The sequence below is a fragment of the Aptenodytes patagonicus genome, chromosome W (genome assembly GCF_965638725.1).
Source record: "Aptenodytes patagonicus chromosome W, bAptPat1.pri.cur, whole genome shotgun sequence".
Taxonomy (NCBI): Eukaryota; Metazoa; Chordata; class Aves; order Sphenisciformes; family Spheniscidae; genus Aptenodytes; species Aptenodytes patagonicus.
Window position 1 is genome coordinate 33,468,781 of NC_134981.1, and position 22,490 is coordinate 33,491,270.

The 22,490-nt window shown below is 46.2% G+C and overlaps 2 protein-coding genes across 2 annotated transcripts in view; both read right to left on the bottom strand.

The window, feature by feature from the left end:
• Nucleotides 1-1,392: 1,392 nt before the first annotated feature.
• On the bottom strand, nt 1,393-11,114 carry LOC143172237 (uncharacterized). The gene is made up of 3 exons (XM_076361465.1): nt 10,389-11,114; nt 1,685-1,906; nt 1,393-1,407 (listed from the first exon to the last, which is right to left on the bottom strand). The coding sequence occupies exons 1-3, from the start codon at nt 11,112-11,114 to the stop codon at nt 1,393-1,395; spliced, it is 963 nt and encodes a 320-aa protein (XP_076217580.1).
• Nucleotides 11,115-12,590: 1,476 nt separating this feature from the next.
• Nucleotides 12,591-22,490, bottom strand: part of LOC143172238 (neurolysin, mitochondrial-like) — a 77,875-nt gene continuing 67,975 nt past the window's right edge. Inside the window, 1 exon segment of the mRNA XM_076361466.1 lies at nt 12,591-12,779. Coding sequence (XP_076217581.1) covers nt 12,591-12,779 — 189 coding nt within the window.

Sequence of the window (22,490 nt, forward strand, 5' to 3'; positions counted from 1 at the left end):
ATAGTAGGGGGTGTGAAATATCCATTGTATTCCCTCACCTTTTGCCCATTCCTGAACCACCCCGGCAGTAAAGTGCCTACCGCTATCTGATTGGATCGACTGGGGTTTAGGTAGATAACTAAACCATAGCTTCAACCCTTTCACCATGTTGTCCCCAGTTGCTCTCGCAGCAGCCTCAGCCTGGGTAAGTCCCGACACCACTTCCACCCCAACAAGAACATACTGCTTCCCCTCTGTCTTTTTAAAAGGCCCTATGTAATCAACTTGCCAAGTCTCCCAGAGGCCCTTCCCATCCCATAAGTGGAGAGGGGGTTCTTGCAAGGGATGCCTCTCTAATCTGGTATGGCACTGATTACAAGCAGAAATGATTGTGTTACACAGTTCCTGAGTAACAGGCCAGTCCCTGCCACCAGCTTCTTTGAAAAGGTCTTTAACCCCTGAATGACCACGTTTCACATGTAACCACTCTAACAGATATTCTCACTTTTCTTCTTCAGCTTCTGTTGCCATTGTAGCTAAATGGGTTAGCGAATCTACCTGGTTATTCCAAATGTGGGCTGGGTGATTCCCCCTTTGGTGTGCAGCTACCCATCCCACCAAGAAAGTCCCCTGTTTAGCAGCATTTAAGATTTCCTCCCATTTTTCCCTTTGCCACACAGGTACCCGGTTAACTTCCCACTGATTTTGTTCCCAGAAGGGGAGCTACTCAGTACATCCTTTAAATACAGCATATGAATCCGTATAAATAAATGTTGGTTCTTTGCTCTCAGCTTCTCTTTTTATCACGCTCCAAACTGCTATCAACTCCCCTACCTGAGCACTTCCCTCCCCCTCCGTTACAATTTGCTCCCCCGAATCAACATGTAAGGCTACTGCCCGGTATTTCCATACCTTTCCTTCTCTTTTTGAAGATGCATCAGTAAACCACACATTCTTCAAGTGAGGTTCAAATGGGGGAGCTGGTTTTATAAGGGAAGGGGGGGGTCTCCTGGTTGGATTGGTTATCGGGTGACTCTTGTATCTGAAGTACCTTAGGTGCTCCTTCTTCTATCGTACGCGCATGACAATAGTGATCCAGTTGTGCATACCATTTTCTGACTGTTTCCCGCTGTGCAACCCCTGCGGGGGGTGGGGTCTCAGCCAATACTGGTTTCAGGACTTTAAAGGGCCCTCTCAAAATAATTGATTGTTGCCTTATGATTTTTTTGGCTTCCTGCAGGGCTAGATTAACTATAAAAAGGCCCTTTTCCCAAACTGAATATCATTTTTCTGCATCTTTGAAACTGCGTGAATAAAACCCGATGGGACGAGTCGGTCCCTCAGGTCCACGTTGCCACATGTGTATTGATAGCCCGTGAATGGCAAAACCCCACTCGATATGGAGGGGATCAGTCAGGTGTATCGGCCCTAAGGCCCGATATACCCCAGCCTCAAAAATCAGCAGCTTTAAGGCTTCCTCATGGATGGGGGTCCAATCCCAAGAGGCCCTTTTGCATGTCAGATCATATAGGGGTCAGGCTATGATGGAAAAATCTGGAATGTGTTTCCTCCAAAATACCAACAGGCCTAAGGCATGTTGGAGTTCCCTTTTGTTTCCGGGCATTCCCACTTGTTCAAGGGTAGTCAAGGTTGCGGGGGGAATACACACTGTCCCACCCCTCCACCAGATACCCAGGAACTTTACCTCCGAGGATGGGAGCTGTACCTTCTCTGTCGGGATCTGGAGTTCTAAACTCTCCAGGTGAGTGATTATTTTCATCTGGGTCTGTCCCACTACGCTGGTATCAGGGCCGCCAATCAATATATCATCAATATATTGGTACATCCTAACTCCCTTCTCAGGGGTAACCCGGGCAAGCTCCTGTGCCAGTGCGTAGTGGGCGATGGTCGGTGAGTGGCAGTATCCCTGAGGAAGACGTGTAAAAGTAAACTGTACCCCTTCTCAGGTAAAAGCAAAATGTTCTCTATCTGCTTCCTGCAAGGGAACCATAAAAATATGTCTTTCGCATCAATAGTTGCCAAGATCTGGTGGGCTCGTTCCTGTATGGTTGCAATCAGCTCAGCCATGTTAGGCACTGCAGCTGTTAAGGGACCTGTATTGGCATTCAGGCGCCGATAATCAATTGTTAATCACCACTTTCCGTTTGGTTTACGGACTGGCCACACAGGGGAGTTATAAGGGGAGTGAGTTGGGATAATTATCCCCTGTTCCCGCAACTCAGTTATTACAGGGGTAATTCCCTCCCTTGCCCCTAACGGCAAGGCATAGGGTTTCACATTGACTGTCTTTGAAGGAGGAAGTGCAGGCGCCGACTGTAACAGTCTCACTGAGGCCACAGGGAGTCCGAACTTCCATTCCCTTCCCTTTGAGTCTACCCACGCTGTCCCCTTTAATAAGTCCAATCCTAGAATGTTTGTGGGCAATGAGCCTAATATCATTGTGACTTCAACAGGGGATGGATCTCCCGGCAGCCAGCACCTGACTCGGGCGGTTGGCTGTGACTTAGAATTTCCAAAAACATCTGTGACCCAAATTTGTTTTTTGTCAGCAACTATTCCGTGGCGGTTAGCAACATCCATCCGGAGAGCTGACATTTGAGCTCCTGTGTCTACCAAAAAGGTGACTGGAGTCTTGAAGGGGCCTAGGGGAAAGGTAATCAACAAGTCCCCTTTGTCACTTTCTGTGAGCCTTCTTAAACAGATCCACTGTCCATCCCCCGGCTCACTTGATTGGGGATGGCAGAGGGGGTTTCCCGGCTCGGGGACGCTCAAATCAGTCAACTCAGTCTCCCGGGGGGCAGACGGTTATTATTCCGGGTTCCCGGGATAGGAAGATCCTTGGGGTCCGAGGGAGATGGGGTTCCCTTTATTTTGTCCCAGCTTTTCACCAAACTTTCCAGGTTGGGAATGGGCAACCCATTCATCACCTCCCTGGGAATCCCTTTTGAAATGCCCTCTGCCCATAGTGTATATCTTTGTCTTGGTTTCGGCAGGGATAGAGTTAATTTCTTTTCTAGTAGCTGGTACAGTGTTTTGGATTTAGGATGAGAACAAAGTTGATAACGCACCGATGTTTTAGTTGTTGCTAGGTAATGCTTACACTAGCCAAGGACTTTTCAGCTTCCCATGTTCTACCGACTGAGAAGGCTGAAGGTGCACAAGAAGCTGGGAGGGGGCACAGCCAAACTGGCCAAAGGGACATTCCATACCATGGGACGTCATGCTCAGTACATAAACTGGGGAAAGCTGGCCGGGGGGGCCGCTGCTCGGGGACTGGCTGGGCATCGGTCGGCGGGTGGTGAGCAATTGTACTGTGCATCACTTGCTTTGTGTATTATTATTATTATTATCATATTATTATTATTGTCATTTTATTTCAATTATTAAACTGTTTTTATCTCAACCCACGAGTTTTTCTAACTTGTGCTCTTCCAATTCTCTCCCCCATCCCACCGGGTGGGGGGGAGTGAGCGAGCGGCTGCGTGGTGCTTAGTTGCCGACTGAAGTTAAACCACGACAGTCCTTTTTGGCGCCCAACGTGGGGCTCGAAGGGTTTGAGATAATAACAGGTTAACCGGAGTGTATTAAGGAATTTATATCTGTTAGTAGTTGTGGGTCACAATGTTGGTTTCTCTGTTCTCGATATTGATTTGTATAATCTGCATCGCGCTCTTTTTCCTGCTGTACATGTTAAAGATTGGTGTTGGGTTTTGCAGTTTGCTGTGGTCTGCAGTGAATAGTAATGTCTCGCTTGTGAGGTTTGTTTTTAGAACATTGACCTTGACTTTAGTGTGGTATGTAAACTTCGCAATGAAGCCGTTACTGTACCACGGAGACCATTTCGTGGAGACAACTAGCAATTGCAGTAACTTTTCTGAGAGTTTTTTTACGGAGGAAATACAGAATGGCAGGGTCACTACCTTCTTCTATAATGTTTCCTCCTTCATTACAGTAATTTTTCAGTATTTTGAACATCCTTGGGCAGTTAAGATACTTCTATTGGTACTTCTTGGGAATATTGTTTCGGTTTTGTCTGAAGTTGGTAAGCAATTTAAGAATATCATCCAGAGATCTGCCCCAAGGCTGGATAGTTATGAGTGGCAGGGTGTGTGGGACAAGATGGGCAAGTACCTAGGCCAATGGGCACCACCAGTGTTTTGGAACTTCACCCCTGAGCAAGTGCAGAATCCTGAAAAGTTAGTAGAATATTTGGAAAAAGTATGCTGTCACCCTGGCAACTCCAGAGAGATGCAGATCATTGCAACGTGCTGGGGCCTGGCCCATGCCTACCGAGCCCTGTTCAACACCATTCAGTGCCCTCAAAGGGAAGGGAAGGTCTCTGGCTCTGACAGTAAAACGACACGCACTGCGGCCACTCAGACCCGGGCAACGCGCCCTGCGGCCACTCCGACCCCAGCGACAGGCCGTGCAGGCACTCAGACCCCGGCAACAGGCCCTGCGGCCACTCAAACCCGGGCAACACGCACTACGGCCACTCCAACCCCAGCGACATGCACTGCAGCCACTCAGACCCCGGCGACATGCACTGCGGCCACTCAGACCCTGGCGACATGCACTGCGGCCACTCCAATCCCGGCGACATGCACTGCGGCCACTCAGACCCCAGCGACATGCACTGCGGCCACTCCAATCCCGGCGACATGCACTGCAGCCACTCAGACTCCGGTGACATGCACTTGCACTGTGGCCACTCCAACCCCGGCAACAGGCCCTGCGGCCACTCGGACTCCGGTGACATGCACTTGCACTGTGGCCACTCCAACCCCGGCGACAGGCCCTGCGGCCACTCAGACTCCGGTGACATGCACTTGCACTGCAGTCACTCAGACCCCGAGAACAGGCCCTGCGGCTACTCGGACTCCGGTGACATGCACTTGCACTGCGGCCACTCCAACCCCGGCGACATGCCCTGCGACCACTCCAACCCCGGCAACAGGCCCTGTGGCTGAACCAAAGAACCAGCCTGTGCCGGTATCAGTCGCCCCTGTACACAAGATAAATTTTGGAAGCGGAAGTCGGCTCGTTTAGTAAGGGAGGAAGAAGCTTCTTCTAAAAGGGAACCGGAGGAAGAACTGTACGAGTACCCTGGAGAAGGGCCATCACGAGAACGGGAGGAGGAGGGCCGGCCGCTGATCGGGGAGGAGGAAGAGGAAGAACTCATAAACGAGGCAGTGACCACCCGATCTCTATCCCTGAGTGAGCTGCGAGATATACGAAAAGATTTCAGCCGTCGTCCAGGCGAGCATATTGTCACCTGGCTGCTCCGATGCTGGGATAATGGGGCCAGTAGCCTGGAATTAGAGGGTAGGGAAGCCAAGCAGCTGGGATCCCTTTCTAGGGAAGGGGGCATTGACAAAGCAATTGGAAAAGGGACACGAGTCCTCAGCCTTTGGAGGCGACTCTTGTCAAGCGTGAAGGAAAGGTATCCCTTTAAGGAAGATGTCATATGTCGCCCAAGCAAGTGGGCCACCATGGAGAAGGGTATCCAGTTTCTGAGAGAATTAGCTGTGCTGGAGGTGATTTATGGTGACCGGAACAATAAACAACTATCCAAAGATCCAGACGAAGTCAAGTGCACACGACCTATGTGGCGGAAGTTTATAAGGAGCTCACCATAGTCATACGCCAATTCATTGGCAGTGATAACCTGGAAAGATGGAGAGGAACAAACAGTGGATGAATTGGCTAGTCAACTCCAGCAATACGAGGAATGTCTTTCTTCCTCCATCGTCTCGGCTGTGGAGAAACTGTCCGAAAAACTGTCCCGGGAGATCCAGCAACTCAGAGAGGATAGGTCCTACTCCTCACCTGTATGGACCAGTATCTCGGCTATTAGAAGTAAGCGTTCTTTTGCTCAAGAGAGAGAATATAAAGGGTACACACCACGGGGCACCCTATGGTTTTATCTGCGTGACCACGGAGAGGACATGAGGAAGCGGGATGGGAAACCTACCGCAGCCCTAGGGGCACGGGTACGCGAATTGCAAGGGAAAACAATCACAGAAAGAGGTTCTTACAGGAAAATTGCTGCTCCAGTTTCCAGCGGGCAGTTCCCCAGAGAGAGTAGAAGGGCTGATCTTACTCCTGATCTTAATGAAGAAACTTCTGACCCGTACGTGCAAGAAGTGAGAAATGAGTACTGTGATGAGGATTAGAGGGGCCCTGCCTCCAGCCAGGGGGAGGAAAGGGACAACCGGGTTTACTGGACTGTGTGGATTTGGTGGCCTGGCACGTCAAACCCACAGAAGTATAAGGCTCTGGTAGACACCGGTGCACAGTGTACCCTAATGCCATCAAGCTATATAGGGGCAGAACCCATCTGTATTTCTGGGGTGACGGGGGGATCCCAACAGCTATCTGTATTGGAAGCCGAAGTGAGTCTAACTGGGAACGGGTGGCAGAAGCACCCCATTGTGACTGGCCCAGATGCTCCGTGCATCCTTGGCGTAGACGACCTCAGGAGAGGGTATTTCAAGGACCCAAAAGGGTACCGGTGGGCTTTTGGTATAGCTGCCTTGGAGACGGAGGAAATTAAACAGCTGTCCACCTTGCCTGGTCTCTCGGAGGACCCCTCTGTTGTGGGGCTGCTGAAGGTCGAAGACCAACAGGTGCCAATCGCTACCACCACGGTGCACCGGCGGCAATATCACACCAACCGAGACTCCCTGATTCCCATTCATGAGCTGATTCATCGACTGGAGAGCCAAGGAGTGATCAGCAAGACCCGCTCACCCTTTAACAGTCCCATATGGCCAGTGCGGAAGTCTAATGGAGAGTGGAGACTAACAGTAGACTATCGTGGCCTAAATGAAGTCACGCCACCGCTGAGTGCTGCTGTGCCAGACATGCTAGAACTTCAATACGAACTGGAGTCAAAGGCAGCCAAGTGGTATGCCACAGTTGATATTGCTAATGCATTTTTCTCCATCCCTTTGGCAGCGGAGTGCAGGCCACAGTTTGCTTTCACTTGGAGGGGTGTTCAGTACGCCTGGAACCGACTGCCCCAGGGGTGGAAACACAGCCCCACCATTTGCCATGGACTGATCCAGACTGCACTAGAACAGGGTGGAGCTCCAGAACACCTGCAATACATTGATGATATCATCGTGTGGGGCAACACAGCAGAAGAAGTTTTTGAGAAAGGGAAGGAAATAGTCCAAATCCTGCTGAAGGCCAGTTTTGCCATAAAACAAAGTAAGGTCAAGGGACCTGCACAGGAGATCCAGTTTTTAGGAATAAAATGGCAAGATGGACGTCGTCAGATCCCAATGGATGTGATCAACAAAATAACAGCCATGTCTCCACCAACTAGCAAAAATGAAACACAAGCTTTCTTGGGCGTCGTGGGTTTTTGGAGAATGCACATTCCAAATTACAGTCTGATTGTAAACCCTCTCTATCAAGTGACCCGGAAGAAGAACGATTTCAAATGGGGCCCTGAGCAACGACAAGGTTTTGAAGAAATTAAACGGGAGATAGTTCATGCAGTAGCCCTGGGGCCAGTCCGGGCAGGGCAAGATGTAAAAAATGTGCTCTATACCGCAGCCGGGGAGAATGGCCCTACCTGGAGCCTCTGGCAGAAAGCACCAGGGGAGACTCGAGGTCGACCCCTAGGGTTTTGGAGTCGGGGATACAGAGGATCCGAGGCCCACTATACTCCAACTGAAAAAGAGATATTAGCAGCATATGAAGGGGTTCGAGCTGCTTCAGAAGTGATCGGCACTGAAGCACAGCTCCTCCTGGCATCCCGACTGCCGGTGCTAGGCTGGATGTTCAGAGGGAGGGTCCCCTGTACACATCATGCAACTGATGCTACGTGGAGTAAGTGGGTCGCACTGATCACACAACGGGCTCGAATAGGAAACCCCAGTCGCCCAGGAATCCTGGAAGTGATCATGGATTGGCCAGAGGGCAAAGATTTTGGAATATTGCCAGAGGAGGAGGTAACGCGTGCTGAAGAGGCTCCAATGTATAATGAACTACCAGAAAATGAGAAGCAATATGCCCTGTTCACTGATGGGTCCTGTCGTCTTGTGGGAAAGCATCGGAGGTGGAAAGCTGCTGTATGGAGTCCTATGCGACAAGTTGTAGAAACTGCTGAAGGAGAAGGTGAATCGAGCCAATTTGCAGAAGTAAAGGCCATCCAGCTGGCTTTAGACATTGCTGACCGAGAAAAGTGGCCAGTGCTCTATCTCTCTACTGACTCATGGATGGTGGCAAATGCCCTGTGGGGGTGGTTGCAGCAATGGAAGCAGAGCAACTGGCAGCGCAGAGGCAAACCCATCTGGGCTGCCGCACTGTGGCAAGATATTGCTGCCCGGGTGGAGAACCTGGTTGTAAAAGTCCGTCACGTAGATGCTCACGTACCCAAGAGTCGGGCCACTGAAGAACATCAAAACAACCAGCAGATGGATCAGGCTGCTAAGGTTGAAGTGGCTCAGGTGGATCTGGACTGGCAACAGAAGGGTGAGTTATTTATAGCTCGGTGGGCCCATGACACCTCAGGCCACCAAGGAAGAGATGCAACATATAGATGGGCTCGTGATCGAGGGGTGGACTTGACCATGGACACTATAGCCCAGGTTATCCATGAATGCGAAACATGCGCTGCAATCAAACAAGCCAAGCGGTTAAAGCCTTTTTGGTATGGAGGACGATGGTTGAAATATAAATATGGGGAGGCCTGGCAGATCGATTATATCACACTCCCACAAACCCGCCAAGGCAAGCGCCACGTGCTTACAATGGTGGAGGCAACCACCGGATGGCTGGAAACATATCCCGTGCCCCATGCCACCGCCCGGAACACTATCCTGGGCCTTGACAAGCAAGTCCTATGGCGACATGGCACCCCAGAAAGAATTGAGTCAGACAATGGGACTCATTTCCGAAACAACCTCATAGACACCTGGGCCAAAGAGCACGGCATTGAGTGGGTGTATCACATCCCCTATCATGCACCAGCCTCTGGGAAAATTGAACGATACAATGGACTGTTAAAGACTACACTGAGAGCAATGGGTGGCGGGACGTTCAAACATTGGGATACGCATTTAGCAAAGGCCACCTGGTTAGTCAACACTAGGGGATCTGCCAATCGAGCAGGCCCTGCCCAGTCAGAACTTTTACGTACTGTAGATGGGAATAAAGTCCCTGTAGTGCACATAAGAACTATGCTGGGGAAGACAGTCTGGGTTATTCCTGCCTCAGGCAGAGGCAGACCCATCCATGGGATTGCTTTTGCTCAAGGACCTGGGTGCGCTTGGTGGATAATGCGGGAGGATGGGGAAGTCCAATGTGTACCTCAAGGGGATTTGATTTTGGGTGAGAATAGCCAATGATCTGAATTATGTGATGTTAAGTACTAATTATAGTTATAATAGTTATACTAATAATACACAGATATACTAATAATACTAATAATATTATATGCCATACTAATGTTATTACAATAAGAATCACCCAGACTAATGAAGAATAACTTCAGTGAAACCAAGCAAAGCACAGTGATGATGGTAGCAGAACTGACTTCAACATGGAACAATCCAACACCACATACCATCTCCATTTTTCCTGCCCTGAAAGATTATTATGACAGATGGAGCCCGAAGTCATGGACTAAATGAACTCACCGAACATTTTAGAGGGATGGCCCACAGACGAAGGGAATGATATCTCTGTGTGTGTGTGTGTGTGTATATATATATAAAGGGGTGGTGATTAATGAAAATGTACTGGAAAATATGAGACTTGAGCATGACGCAGATGGTATAGAATAAGGGGTGGATATTGTCTTGGTTTCGGCAGGGATAGAGTTAATTTCTTTTCTAGTAGCTGGTACAGTGTTTTGGATTTAGGATGAGAACAAAGTTGATAACGCACCGATGTTTTAGTTGTTGCTAGGTAATGCTTACACTAGCCAAGGACTTTTCAGCTTCCCATGTTCTACCGACTGAGAAGGCTGAAGGTGCACAAGAAGCTGGGAGGGGGCACAGCCAAACTGGCCAAAGGGACATTCCATACCATGTGACGTCATGCGCAGTACATAAACTGGGGAAAGCTGGCCGGGGGGGCGGCTGCTCGGGGACTGGCTGGGCATCGGTCGGCGGGTGGTGAGCAATTGTACTGTGCATCACTTGCTTTGTGTATTATTATTATTATTATATTATTGTTATTATTATCATTTTATTTCAATTATTAAACTGTTTTTATCTCAACCCACGAGTTTTTCTAACTTGTGCTCTTCCAATTCTCTCCCCCATCCCACCGGGTGGGGTGGAGTGAGCGAGTGGCTGTGTGGTGCTCAGTTGCCGACTGAAGTTAAACCACGACAATCTTCTGTTATCAGGGGGTCGCGTCGGCCTCGCCAGGGTGGGTCGAGGATTGCGCGAGGGCATAGCTTTTATTCCCCCATTCCTTTCCACCCTTCTAAGGTCTGCCTTGGATTTTGTCTCTCCCAGACCGGTAAATCCCATTCGTCTCTCGTAATTAATCAATTCCTGTGCTACTTCTCCCCATGTCATCTCCGGGGGACCTCCCCTTCTCTGGGGTCGGAGTGCCCTCAACCGATCTTGTAGTTGCACCGCATATAATTTCAAGGCATCGGGTAGTCCCCTTATAAGAGGGTGCAACCTGTCGGGGTCTGCCACATGTTGCATGGGAGAGGGCTGTTGCGGAACCAGTAATCGGTCATGCATCAACTGGAGACACGCAGTTTTCTGTACGCTCTCTAAAATGTGACCCGCCGTAGGCATTTTAATCGAGAAGGGGTCTCCCCTTTCCATAGGATCCAGTCCACCTGCCCAATATGCTACCCTTTGGGTCAGGGACCAGGGTTCTCTATTGTCATTTGTGGTTATAAAAACCCCCAGTCCCCAATACCCTCTTGCCTCATCCTCGCTCAGCAAGATACAGTCCCCCCCAGTAAGAGATACTCTCCATACATATTCAGTTTCCGTTTCTCGGGGTCCCCGGGAATATTTTTCCTGAATTTTAACCAAATCAGTAGGGGAATAAGGAACAATGCGGGTAGTAACTTGTTGGGCTCCCCCTTGACCACCATCTACAGTCTCGGTCTTAATTAAAGGTCGCATTATAGCTTCCTCCCTTCCAAGGGAAAATATTTCTCTTACATGTTCTAGATCTTTAAGAGGGTATAACAATTTTGATTCTTTTCCCTCGTCAGAATCTGCATCCATATTTCCTACACCAATTTGAGAGCGGGTTTCATCTAATTGCTCCCGTAATATTCTCTCCCGCTCCAGAGCCTCCGTCAAAGCGGTATGTAGCCTTTGGTTGGTCACCTGCTCGGCAGCAAGCTGATCGGAGAGACTTTTTGCCTCGTTTTCTAGTTGTGTTCCTGCAGAGCCTTCACTAGATCTTGAAGGGATTTTATTCCCTCCCCTTCTGCTTGTTGGACCACGTGTTTATCCCGTTGTGCTGCCACCAGGGCAGCTCCCAAAACCGCACATACCAACGCTTTCCCCTTTCCTAGCTTCAACCTTCGCTCCTTAGCTAAAGTGGATATTCTGTCCGCTACCGCTTGCGGATCATGCCAATTACTATGGGCCCAAGTCATACCAGGGGGAGAAGGTTGGGCATTATAGCCCTCTAATTTCTCCAGGAGAGGGGTACAATCTACAGTCAGACCTCCCAAGGAGGCCATAATGAGCCTACAATTATAGGGATCAGATCCCTTATTAGTCCTCTGAGGACTGTCTCCCCTGGTGTATGACTCCTCTCAGAGAGGGGCTGCGGTAAAGGCCTGGTCCCAACGATCGCTTTAGCACCAACAAGGGAATCCCATCCTCGTCGCCAATAAAAATGTTACAACCCAGACTGGGTGACTCAGGGGGTTGTAGTGGTTTCATGATTCCCTTGGGCTAAATAAAGGTGAAACGACACCAGGCGATTAATTAAATGCTTTATTTATGGAACATGCAACTTAAACTTGGAAAGCATAATAATAGGCAGCGTGGATTCTATTGAGGCATTTATAAGAAGAAAAGGAAAGAGAAGAAAAGGAAAAAGAGAGAGAGAGAGAAATATCGCCACCCTTGGATCCCGCGATGACGATGATGGACATGGCAATCCTCCGGTGATGGCTCCTTGGAGTTGTGCCTTTTATAGTCTAGTCCCCGCCTCTCGGGGAGTTACGTAGCTCCTGATCCTTTGTGCAGGCACCATTGGGGGGGGGTGGTCAAGAACCCCTTCCTCAAATAAACTCTGTATAACCTCTAGCCATATATGGTGCATTGTCATGCCGGGCCTATCAGAACATGGAACTGCGCACCCTCCAGCACACCCTCCGTGTCCTGAGTTATCTGACCTCTCGTTTAAGGTTTATCGCTGCTATGCAGACCGTGACTTGTTTTACCACAATGTTTGAGACATTAACTCTTTCAGTCTCTCACAGAGGGGACTGACTCCGTGGGGTGCCCCTGACAGCCAAGGCTCTGGCCTGTTGGGATGAGGAGGGACAGAGATTTTCTTCAAAGTTTTGGAGCCAAGAAGATGCTCTGTCCACAGTTGGTGTATCCATATCTGGGCAATACATCGCTGCCAAGCTGTTAGAATATGACGCTGGGGCATTTTGGACCCCCCTTCCTCCACATGGCCCATATGCACAGGATATAATCTGTGGAGACCTCGACATTGTCTAGATCACCGTAGATGACTTCCAGCACCGCTAATTCTCTCAGGTACTGGATGCCTTTGTCTGCAGTAGTCCACTTTCCTGGGGAGTTCACAAGATCTTCCTTGAATGGACATCTTGCCCTCACACTTGAGAGGAGCCGTCTCCAGAGACTGCAAATTGCTGCCTCTTTTCCAATTTCTCTCTCAATTCCCCGGTTTCTAGCAAGGGATCCCAGCTGTTGGGCTTCCTTACCTTCCAATTGCTGACTGTTGGCCCCGCTATCCCAGCATCGGAGCAGCCAGGCAGCAGTCCGCTCACCTGGCTGGCGGCTGTAATCTTTCCGCATGTCTCGAAGTTCTTTCGAGGTCAGGGACCAGGTAGTTTCCACCTCTTGTCTGAATTCTCTCACTCCTTCCTCCCGTTTCTCTGCTGAAGGACCGGCTTCTTGATCAAACCCCTCCTCTTCTTCCTCCTCCCTTACTAATTGATGATACGGACCCCTTGACCTCCTTGTCCACTGTTTCTTTTTCACTACTGGGGCAATTACTGTAGTTGTTGTTGTTTGGGTCCCTATCTCAACTATGGTGTCCTCAGATGCGGTTTGGGTCCCTGTCTCAACGATCATGTTCTTAGATGTAGTTTGGGTCCCTATCACTGCTATCATGTCCTCAGATGTAGTTCGTATCCCGGTCTCAGTCAAGGTATTCTCAGAGGTGGTTTGGGTCCCTGCCTCAACCACAGTCCTCTGATAGTACTGAACTGTGGCTTGGTAGGCACAGGCCAAGCCCCAGTACAGTGCTAGAAGCTGCTGGTTTTCATTGGGGTAGGCAAGGCACCCTTCTATCAGGTGGCGTGTCAGTTTGCCAGGGTTGCTTGCCTGTTCAGGTGTAAAATCCCAGGCTATGGGAGGTGATAACCACCCCAGGAACCTGCCCAAATCCTTCCACACACCCTGCCACCCAGGGACCGGCCGCCTCAGGGCACATTTCAGTATCGCCTCACCCAAAAGTTGTCTCCTCTTACACCAGGACGACGCCAGATTCCACAAACCCCGCAGTATGCCAACTGTGTTAATTAGTAGTATTAAACAGCTCATGTAAGGGTGAACAAGGACCTCGGGAGCCTGCGCAATAAAACCACCCACACCAATCCCAGGTAGGAAGAGGGAGATGTGTACCCTCATCCTCTCCACAAGATAGCTCCCCCAGCACAGCAAGGCCATCAGTGCCAGGGCGAAGCAGATAGCCATTCTTTGTATTAACATGTTCCCAAGCTCAGCAAAATAGAGAGATAAGCAGGGCAGCCAGCAAACTGCACGACCCACACAGAAGCTTGCCACGTAGTAATTACTATATCACGCTTAACTGTGATAAGACAACTGTTGTTGTCTTGTGCCCCACATTGGGCACCAAAAAGGACTGTGGTGGGTTGACCTTGGCTGAATGCCAGGTGCCCACCAAGCCACTCAATTGTTGTAAATAGTTGTAAGATAAAATGCTGGACTAATTAAGCGTGCGTCAAACATACAAGGCCAAAGCTAACAAGTACATCGCATACAAGGCCACAGCTAACGAGCACATCGTGAGAGACAGATAAGTACTAGCAGAAACTGGACGAGGACAACCAAAACTGTGGCAAATGGCAGTGATGAGCCAATTTGTGACCATATAAGGAGAAGGGCCCAAAGGTTCAAGAAAAGTTCACCTCCTGCAAAGACCACAAGAGACCACGAGAGACCTCCAGAGACCACCTAAGACACCTGTAGATGCTCCTAAGGACTCAAAACAGATTCGTGAAGGACTATGCAAATATTATAATTAGTTCCTAGAAATATAATGAATATGCATGATTTTTCCAAGAAATTACTATGAATATGTATATCGCAGAACCATATAAGGGACAGTTGATGCAGCATACAGTGTGCATGCTAGGAGGAGAGATCCCCCATGCACCCGGCCGAATAAAGTAATGCCTGCTCTTTAATACACCCAGTGTTAAGGAGTTTTATTCCCAATTTTCGGTGACACAATCACTCCCCCTCCTCGGTGGGAAAGGGGTGAGAAAATAAGGTGAAAAACTCATGGGTCGAGATAAAGGCAGTTCAATAAAGAAAAGCAAAGGCCACATACAGAAGCAAAGGGAAACAAAAAGAAATTATTCTCTACTTCCCATTGTTGAACTTCATCTTAAGTTTTACTGAATTTTAGGTTGTGAAATAATCAACTATAAGAACATTTTGATTCCAATAAGTTAGCCCCTATGGTAGCGTTATGTATTGGATGCTGTGTTACTTATTATTTGAGGCTGTGTTGCTTGAAGTCCCTGTTCCCTATTCTCTGGACTCTCTAGACCATAACCAGAGCCCCTAGGTTCTATTGTGTATGGGATGAGTTATTTGACAACCTGGCAAGGTAGATATCTAGCTGGCCAACTTGGCAACAAAACCTACTTTTAAGGTGTCCTGAAGTGAACTGCCTTCATTATAATACTAAAAAACACACCCACAGGTCAAGAAGACCCTTGCCCAGGTGAAGGCCCTTCCCCCGCGCAAGCGTAGTAACAGAAGAGAATGACATAACCGATATTATAATTATATGTAAATCACTAACCAATCATTGTAACTGGGAGTGTACTACCTTATAATTTTTCTGTATAAATGTAACGGTGATCTAGCCATAGGTGTGCTTGATTTGTGGAAATTCCACCTTGCACCCGGCGCCGCAATAAAGAATGCCTGCTTTCTAAAACTCCAAATTGAGTCTTAGAGAGTTCACCATCTGCCGATTTACGGTAACAGTTTTGGCACCCCAGATGGGACACTGCTCTTGAGCCTCGACGGATCCTGGGATCGCGGAACCTCAGCCAGCACTGAGGGATTCTCGGAGAGGATTTTCCAATCCCCGGACCAAAGAGCCCCTGAGCAAAGAACATTGTGAGTATTAAGGCATTCTTTTGGAAACTTTAAGTTGGAACCCGGGAAGGGGTTATAGTGCCCATTTGGCGGGGTCAGAGACCCCGCAAGCCTGCCTGTACGGCGCAGCGAAAGCTATGCAGGGTTGGGGCTAAGAGGGTACCCGTTTGGCAGTCGGAAGCCTAGGCGTCTGCCCGTAAGTCATAAGCGAAAGCTATTGCTGGGTTGGACATTTGGAGGGGTTGGAATCCCCGTTTGGAATTTGGAGTTTGAGGGGTTGGAATCCCTGTTTGGACACTTTATTTGTTACCTTTGAACTCTATCTGTTTACCTTCGAACTCTACCTGTTACTTTTGAACTCTATCTTGTTACCTTTGAATATTTTGTTGGGATGGCATCAGGATTTGTAAAACTGTTTAAGAGTAAGAGTGTTGGGAATTTGGCAACGGATGAAAAGATACCAAAGACCTCGCCATTGGGGTGTTTGTTAGCGCATTGGGGTGATTTACATGATGATTTGCGCAAAAGCCAGATGATTGAGTATTGTAACCATTGGTGGCCTTTGCATGTTTTGGAGGATCAGGAAAAGTTGCCAAAGAACGGAACTTTGAGTTATAATACTGTTTTGCAGTTAACGTTGTTCTGTAGAAGAGAAGGCAAATGGAATGCTTTTATTTGAGGCAGCGAGTGGATTGGCAGAATGAATGTAAGTTAATTAGTTGAGATACTTTGGTAATGGCGTTAACTTCGGAGAATAAGAAAACAAAAGAGTTGTTGTTCGGCTTGTGATATTGGAAAGAGGTGCATTAGGTGTACAGTACCAAAAGAGGATGAAATGGAGTTGGAATTAGCAGTAACACCCCCGCAGGAGGGATGGAATTTCCCTCCCTCACGTGTAAGGGAAAGAAGTGTTAAAACAGAACCGATAAATATAGAACACAGAAGAAGGCTAAATTGATATAAAAAAATGGGTGCTGTATGGAGTAAAGCATGCAATCCCAAGAGCCCTAAATTGGTCTAAATTATATGAGGTAAAACAAGATAAAAATGAATCTCCCTCTGTGTTCCTAGAGAAATTAAAGGAGACTGCTAGAAAAAATACTGATTTAAAAATGGAAACAGAGGCAGAACGACAACAATTGGCTTTGATTTTTATGGGACAATCAGCACCCGATATAAAAAGGAAACTCCAAAAGTTACAGGGAGAGGATTCCAGAAATTTAAATAAAATGCTCAAAGTAGCATGGAAAATTATAATGGTTATAATTAAGCTGGGAGATGATAAGGTTGAATTCTTAGTAGATATGGGTGCAACATACTCTGTTTGGAACACTTGCAAAGGGAAATTGGGAAATAAAATGGCTAATATAATTGGAGCGACTGGGAAACAGGAAAACAGGCCATTCCTTCAACCCCTAGATTTGAAATTTGGAAATAAGGTAATTACGCATGAATTTTTGTATGTGCCAGATTGTCCGATACCCTTGTTAGGGCAAGATCTATTGTCCAAATTAAATGCGCAAATAGTGTTTGAAGAAGGAGAAATTCTTTTAAGAATACCAGAATCAAAGACAGGTGAAATATTGATGATACAGGAGAAGGTTAGGGAACAAATACCACAAGAAGTAGACCAGGCTGTTATACCTATAGTCTGGGATACAGACATACCCGGTAACTCAAAAACAGCACAACCTGTAAAAATAGAATTAAAAGAACAGGCAAAACCAGTAAGAATCAAACAATATCCAATTAAGCCCGAGGTTAGACAAGGAATTAAGAAATTGATTGATAAATTCTTAAAGTTTGGAATTCTTGAAGAATGTGAATCAGAATATAATACCCCAATTTTACCAGTAAGAAAACCTTCAGGTGAATACAGATTAGTACAGGATTTAAGGGCTATAAATCAAATAGTTAAAGATATATACCCTGTAGTTGCAAATCCATATACACTTTTAACAGCATTGAGAGAGGTTGATCAGTGGTTTACAGTGCTTGATTTAAAGGATGCTTTCTTTTGTATACCTCTGGAGAAGGAAAGCCGAAAGTTATTTGCTTTTGAGTGGGAAAATCCACAAACAGGATGAAAAACACAATTAACATGGACAAGACTGCTGCAAGGATTCAAGAATAGTCCAACGATCTTCAGTAATCAGTTGGCGAAAGACCTGGAATGGTGGAAACAAAGTGATACAGAACCTAAACCCGCACATTTGCTTCTACAATACGTGGATGACATCGATTGCTACAGAAGAAAGACTGACCTGCATCAAGGTAACAATAGACCTTTTAAACTTTCTTGGACTGAATGGGTACAAAGTTTCTAGGAATAAGGCTCAGATAGCAAGCCAAACTGTAATATATTTGGGCTTTGAGATTTCGAAAGGGCAACGACAGTTGGGAACAGACCATAAGGAAGCAATTTGTAGTATTCCCGAACCTAGAAATGTTCATGAATTAAGAGCATTTCTGGGAAGGGCTGGATGGTGTCGCCTTTGGATAATGAATTACGGTCTGATAGCAAAGCCGCTTTATGAAGCCCAAAAGGTTGTACTGTTTGTGTGGGGCCCAGAACAGTGAAAAGCCTTCCTGAACTTAAAACAGGCTTTAATGACTGCACCAGCATTGGGACTTCCAGATCTAACCAAAGATTTTCAGTTATTTGTTCATGAAAGGCAACATCTTGCCCTCGGGGTGCTGACTCAGAAGATGGGAAGCTGGAAAAGACCGGTTGGGTATTTTTCCAAACAACTGGACACTGTAAGTAAAGGTTGGCCTACATGTCTCCGAGCAGTCGCCGCTACAGTGATGTTAATACAAGAAGCCCGGAAATTAACTCTGGGAAGGACAATAACAGTATATGTACCACACATGGTAATCACTGTTCTAGAACAAAAGGGGGGTCATTGGTTATCCCCTAGCAGAATGATGAAATATCAAGTGATTTTGACAGAACAGGATGATGTCATTCTGAAAACTACTAACTTAATTAACCCCGCAGTCTTTTTGAACTCTGTACAGGAAGAAGGACAAATAGAACATGACTGTTTGGTGACCGTTGAACATGTCTATTCCAGTCGAGAAGACTTAAAGGATAGTCCGTTGGAAGATCCTGATTGGGAATTATACACGGACGGTAGCAGTTTTGTGGAGGATGGGATCCGATATGCAGGATATGTGGTGACTACTGAGAATTCTGTTGTAGAAGCAAATTCTTTACCCCACACAACATCAGCCCAAAAGGCAGAATTGATACCCTTGACGAGGGCATTAGAACTAAGCGATGGGAAGAAAGTGAATATTAGGACTGATTCAAAATATGCCTTTGGCATGGTACATGTTCATGGAGTCCTGTGGAAGGAAAGGGGATTATTATCCTCTCAGGGGACGAGTATTAAATAAAAAGAAGAAATCTTAAAATTAATACAAGCAGTCCAAAAACCGATTAAGGTGGCAATCATGCACTGTAAAGCACATCAATTAGGAAATACAAAAGAAATTATAGGAAACAAATTGGCAGACAGGACAGCTAGGAGAATTGCAAAAAGAGATGCCTTTCAAATGGCATTGATCCCTACTAAAACCATTGCTCTACCAAGGGAGAAACCTAAGTATTCAGAGGAAGACGAGAAATTAGGTAAGTTGTTAAATGCAAAAAAGAATCTAGCAGGATGGTGGATAACATCACAAGGCCAAGTAGTAGTCCCACCACTAATAATGAGAGAAATAATACAGACAAAACATAAGGAATGTCATTGGGGAGTGGAAGCATTGGTGGCACTTTTAAGGAAACAAATAGTATCAGTAAAAACGTTAGAAATGGCTAAAATGATAACTGCAAAATGTGAGATATGTTTGAAAAACAACCCAGTTGTAAAGAAAAAGGTTCAAATGGGAATACTGAAATCGGGAATGGAACCAGGAGATTATTGGCAAATTGACTTTTCAGAATTACCTCACCAAAAGGGGTATCGGTACATTTTGGTAGGGGTTGATACTTTTACAGGATGGCCAGAAGCCTTTCCCTGTCGGACGAACCAAGCAAAAGAAGTTATTAAGTGGCTATTGCAGGAAATTATCCCCAGATTTGGAGTACCGATCGGAATATCTTCAGATAGAGGTCCACATTTTATTGCAGAAGTGGTGCAGGGCGTTAGTAAAATGTTAGGAATTACTTGGAACGAACTTACACCTTGGAGGCCACAATCCAGTGGTAAAGTAGAAAGAATGAATCAAACATTGAAAAGACAGATTAGTAAAATATGTCAGGAAACAAATTTGAAATGGCCTCAGGCACTCCCATTGGCTCTTTTGCGAATTCGGGTACAACCTAAGAGTGGAACTTCAATTAGTCCATATGAGTTGTTATATGGAAAACCGTATGAATCTCCAGAACCAAATTTGAATGTACACATAAAAGGAAAACAAGTAACTATCTACTTTCCCTAGGAAAAACTTTGACTGCATTTCGGAGTGTAGTTGTTTGGAACAGGCCTCTGTCTTTGGAGAATCCAGTACATGATTTCCAACCAGGAGATTATGTTTACGTGAAAACATGGACTTCTGAACCCCTTCAGGAACACTGGAAAGGACCTTTCCAAGTACTGTTGACTACCTTCACCACCATCAAGAAAGCTGAATTAGAAGCGTGGATACACTACACCAGGGTGAAGAAAGCCCCACCATCGTGGAAAATTGTCAGTAAGGAAGATAAGACCTCAAAATTGACTCTGAAATATGTCTAATTTTGTGTATTCTTTTCAGAAATGGGAATGGATATTGGTTTGGATGTTAGTGAGAACCAATTTTCTAGCAAAATTTAAACCAGCTGGAGAATTAGAAAAACATGGAAATTTATTAAAATTGGGATGTAATTCTACTCAAATTCCAAACCTTAATCCTGAGGAGATGAAAATCTTCAAGGGACTAGGATGGAATTTGAGTTCATGGATAAAATCACAGATTAGCACTGCATTAGTCTTGTTGATAATCTTTTAACAACTATTTTGATTTACTATTGTTTAAAAAGGCAAACAGTAAGACAGCATTTAATCGAATGATCATCCAAGCAGTGGCCAGACAACAGGATGAACCAAATACATTTCCAAAGATTCCCACTAAGATCACTGAACTGTAGTGATTAGCACATCACTAAAATAGATATTAAAATCAAAGTATTGAAATGATTTTCAAAACTTTCAAAGGGGGGAAATGTTGAACTTCATCTTAAGTTTTACTGAATTTTAGGTTGTGAAATAATCAACTATAAGAACATTTTGATTCCAATAAGTTAGCCCCTATGGTAGCGTTATGTATTGGATGCTGTGTTACTTATTATTTGAGGCTGTGTTGCTTGAAGTCCCTGTTCCCTATTCTCTGGACTCTCTAGACCATAACCAGAGCCCCTAGGTTCTATTGTGTATGGGATGAGTTATTTGACAACCTGGCAAGGTAGATATCTAGCTGGCCAACTTGGCAACAAAACCTACTTTTAAGGTGTCCTGAAGTGAACTGCCTTCATTATAATACTAAAAAACACACCCACAGGTCAAGAAGACCCTTGCCCAGGTGAAGGCCCTTCCCCCGCACAAGCGTAGTAACAGAAGAGAATGACATAACCGATATTATAATTATATGTAAATCACTAACCAATCATTGTAACTGGGAGTGTACTACCTTATAATTTTTCTGTATAAATGTAACGGTGATCTAGCCATAGGTGTGCTTGATTTGTGGAAATTCCACCTTGCACCCGGCGCCGCAATAAAGAATGCCTGCTTTCTAAAACTCCAAATTGAGTCTTAGAGAGTTCACCATCTGCCGATTTACAGTAACACCATCAGCAGGTGATGTCCAGCCACTGCCCGGGAAGTAGGGCCTCAGTATGTGTAGCGGTTGCTCTGGAAGACAAATGCCTTAATAACAAATCCCCCCCCTTCCTCCTTTCTCTTAGCTTTTATTGCTGAGCATGAGGTCATATAGTATGGAATATCCCTTTGGTCAGTTTGGGTCAGCTGTCCTGGCTACGTCCCCTCCCAAGCTCTTGCCCACCCCCAGCCTACTGGCCTTTGGGGGTGAGGGGGGGGAAATGTTGGAGAGACAGCCTTGATGCTGTGGAAGCACTGCTCAACAGTAGCCAAAACACTGGTGTGTTATCAACACCTTTCTAGCTACCAATACAAAGCACAGCACTATGAGGACTGCTATGGGGAAAATTAACTCCACCCCAGCCAGAACCAATACAATGCGTTGACTAAATTCCTGAAGAGAGCAACACTTTAATGGAGAGGAGAGGGAGAGGGAGGGGAAGAGGATTAGTTTTTGGCCTGACAGTGAGCCCAATCAGAAAGTATTAGCTCTGCAAAAAGAAATCACCCGTTAAAGCCTAACTGAAATCTGGAACTCCAAAGGGGACAACTCAATGAAGCAACTAACTTTGGCTAGTTAAAGAACCTGTTTGTAATAGTAACTTGGGAATATTACTCAGCTTCTACTTTCTACAGAGTAAAATACTGCCGCCTTCAACCAGAAATTGAAGGATAAGGTTATCCTCTGTCATATGGAAAAACATTTGTCTGCTCAGTTTTCTTATAAAAGCTTGTATATCTCACAATTATTCATTTAAAGGAGACCATTTCAGGTTAAAATTTTTTCTTAATTTAAAAGTACGTTGTCTATTTGATTTTGCTTTCTATAAGTGGCTTTGAAGGCTAGAACTCCTCAGCAGTGAGTTACATTGGGTAGTTTTACACCTCTGCCCTGCATAAACATGCAACAAACTTTTTTGCTAAGGTAAGATTTGTAGAATCATAGAGTTTTCAAGGGAAAAAGGCCCATGAAATCATTCTGATTTGTATATCACCAGCCATTCCATTTCACCCAGTTACTCCGAATGAAATCTAATACACTGTGTTTGGTGAA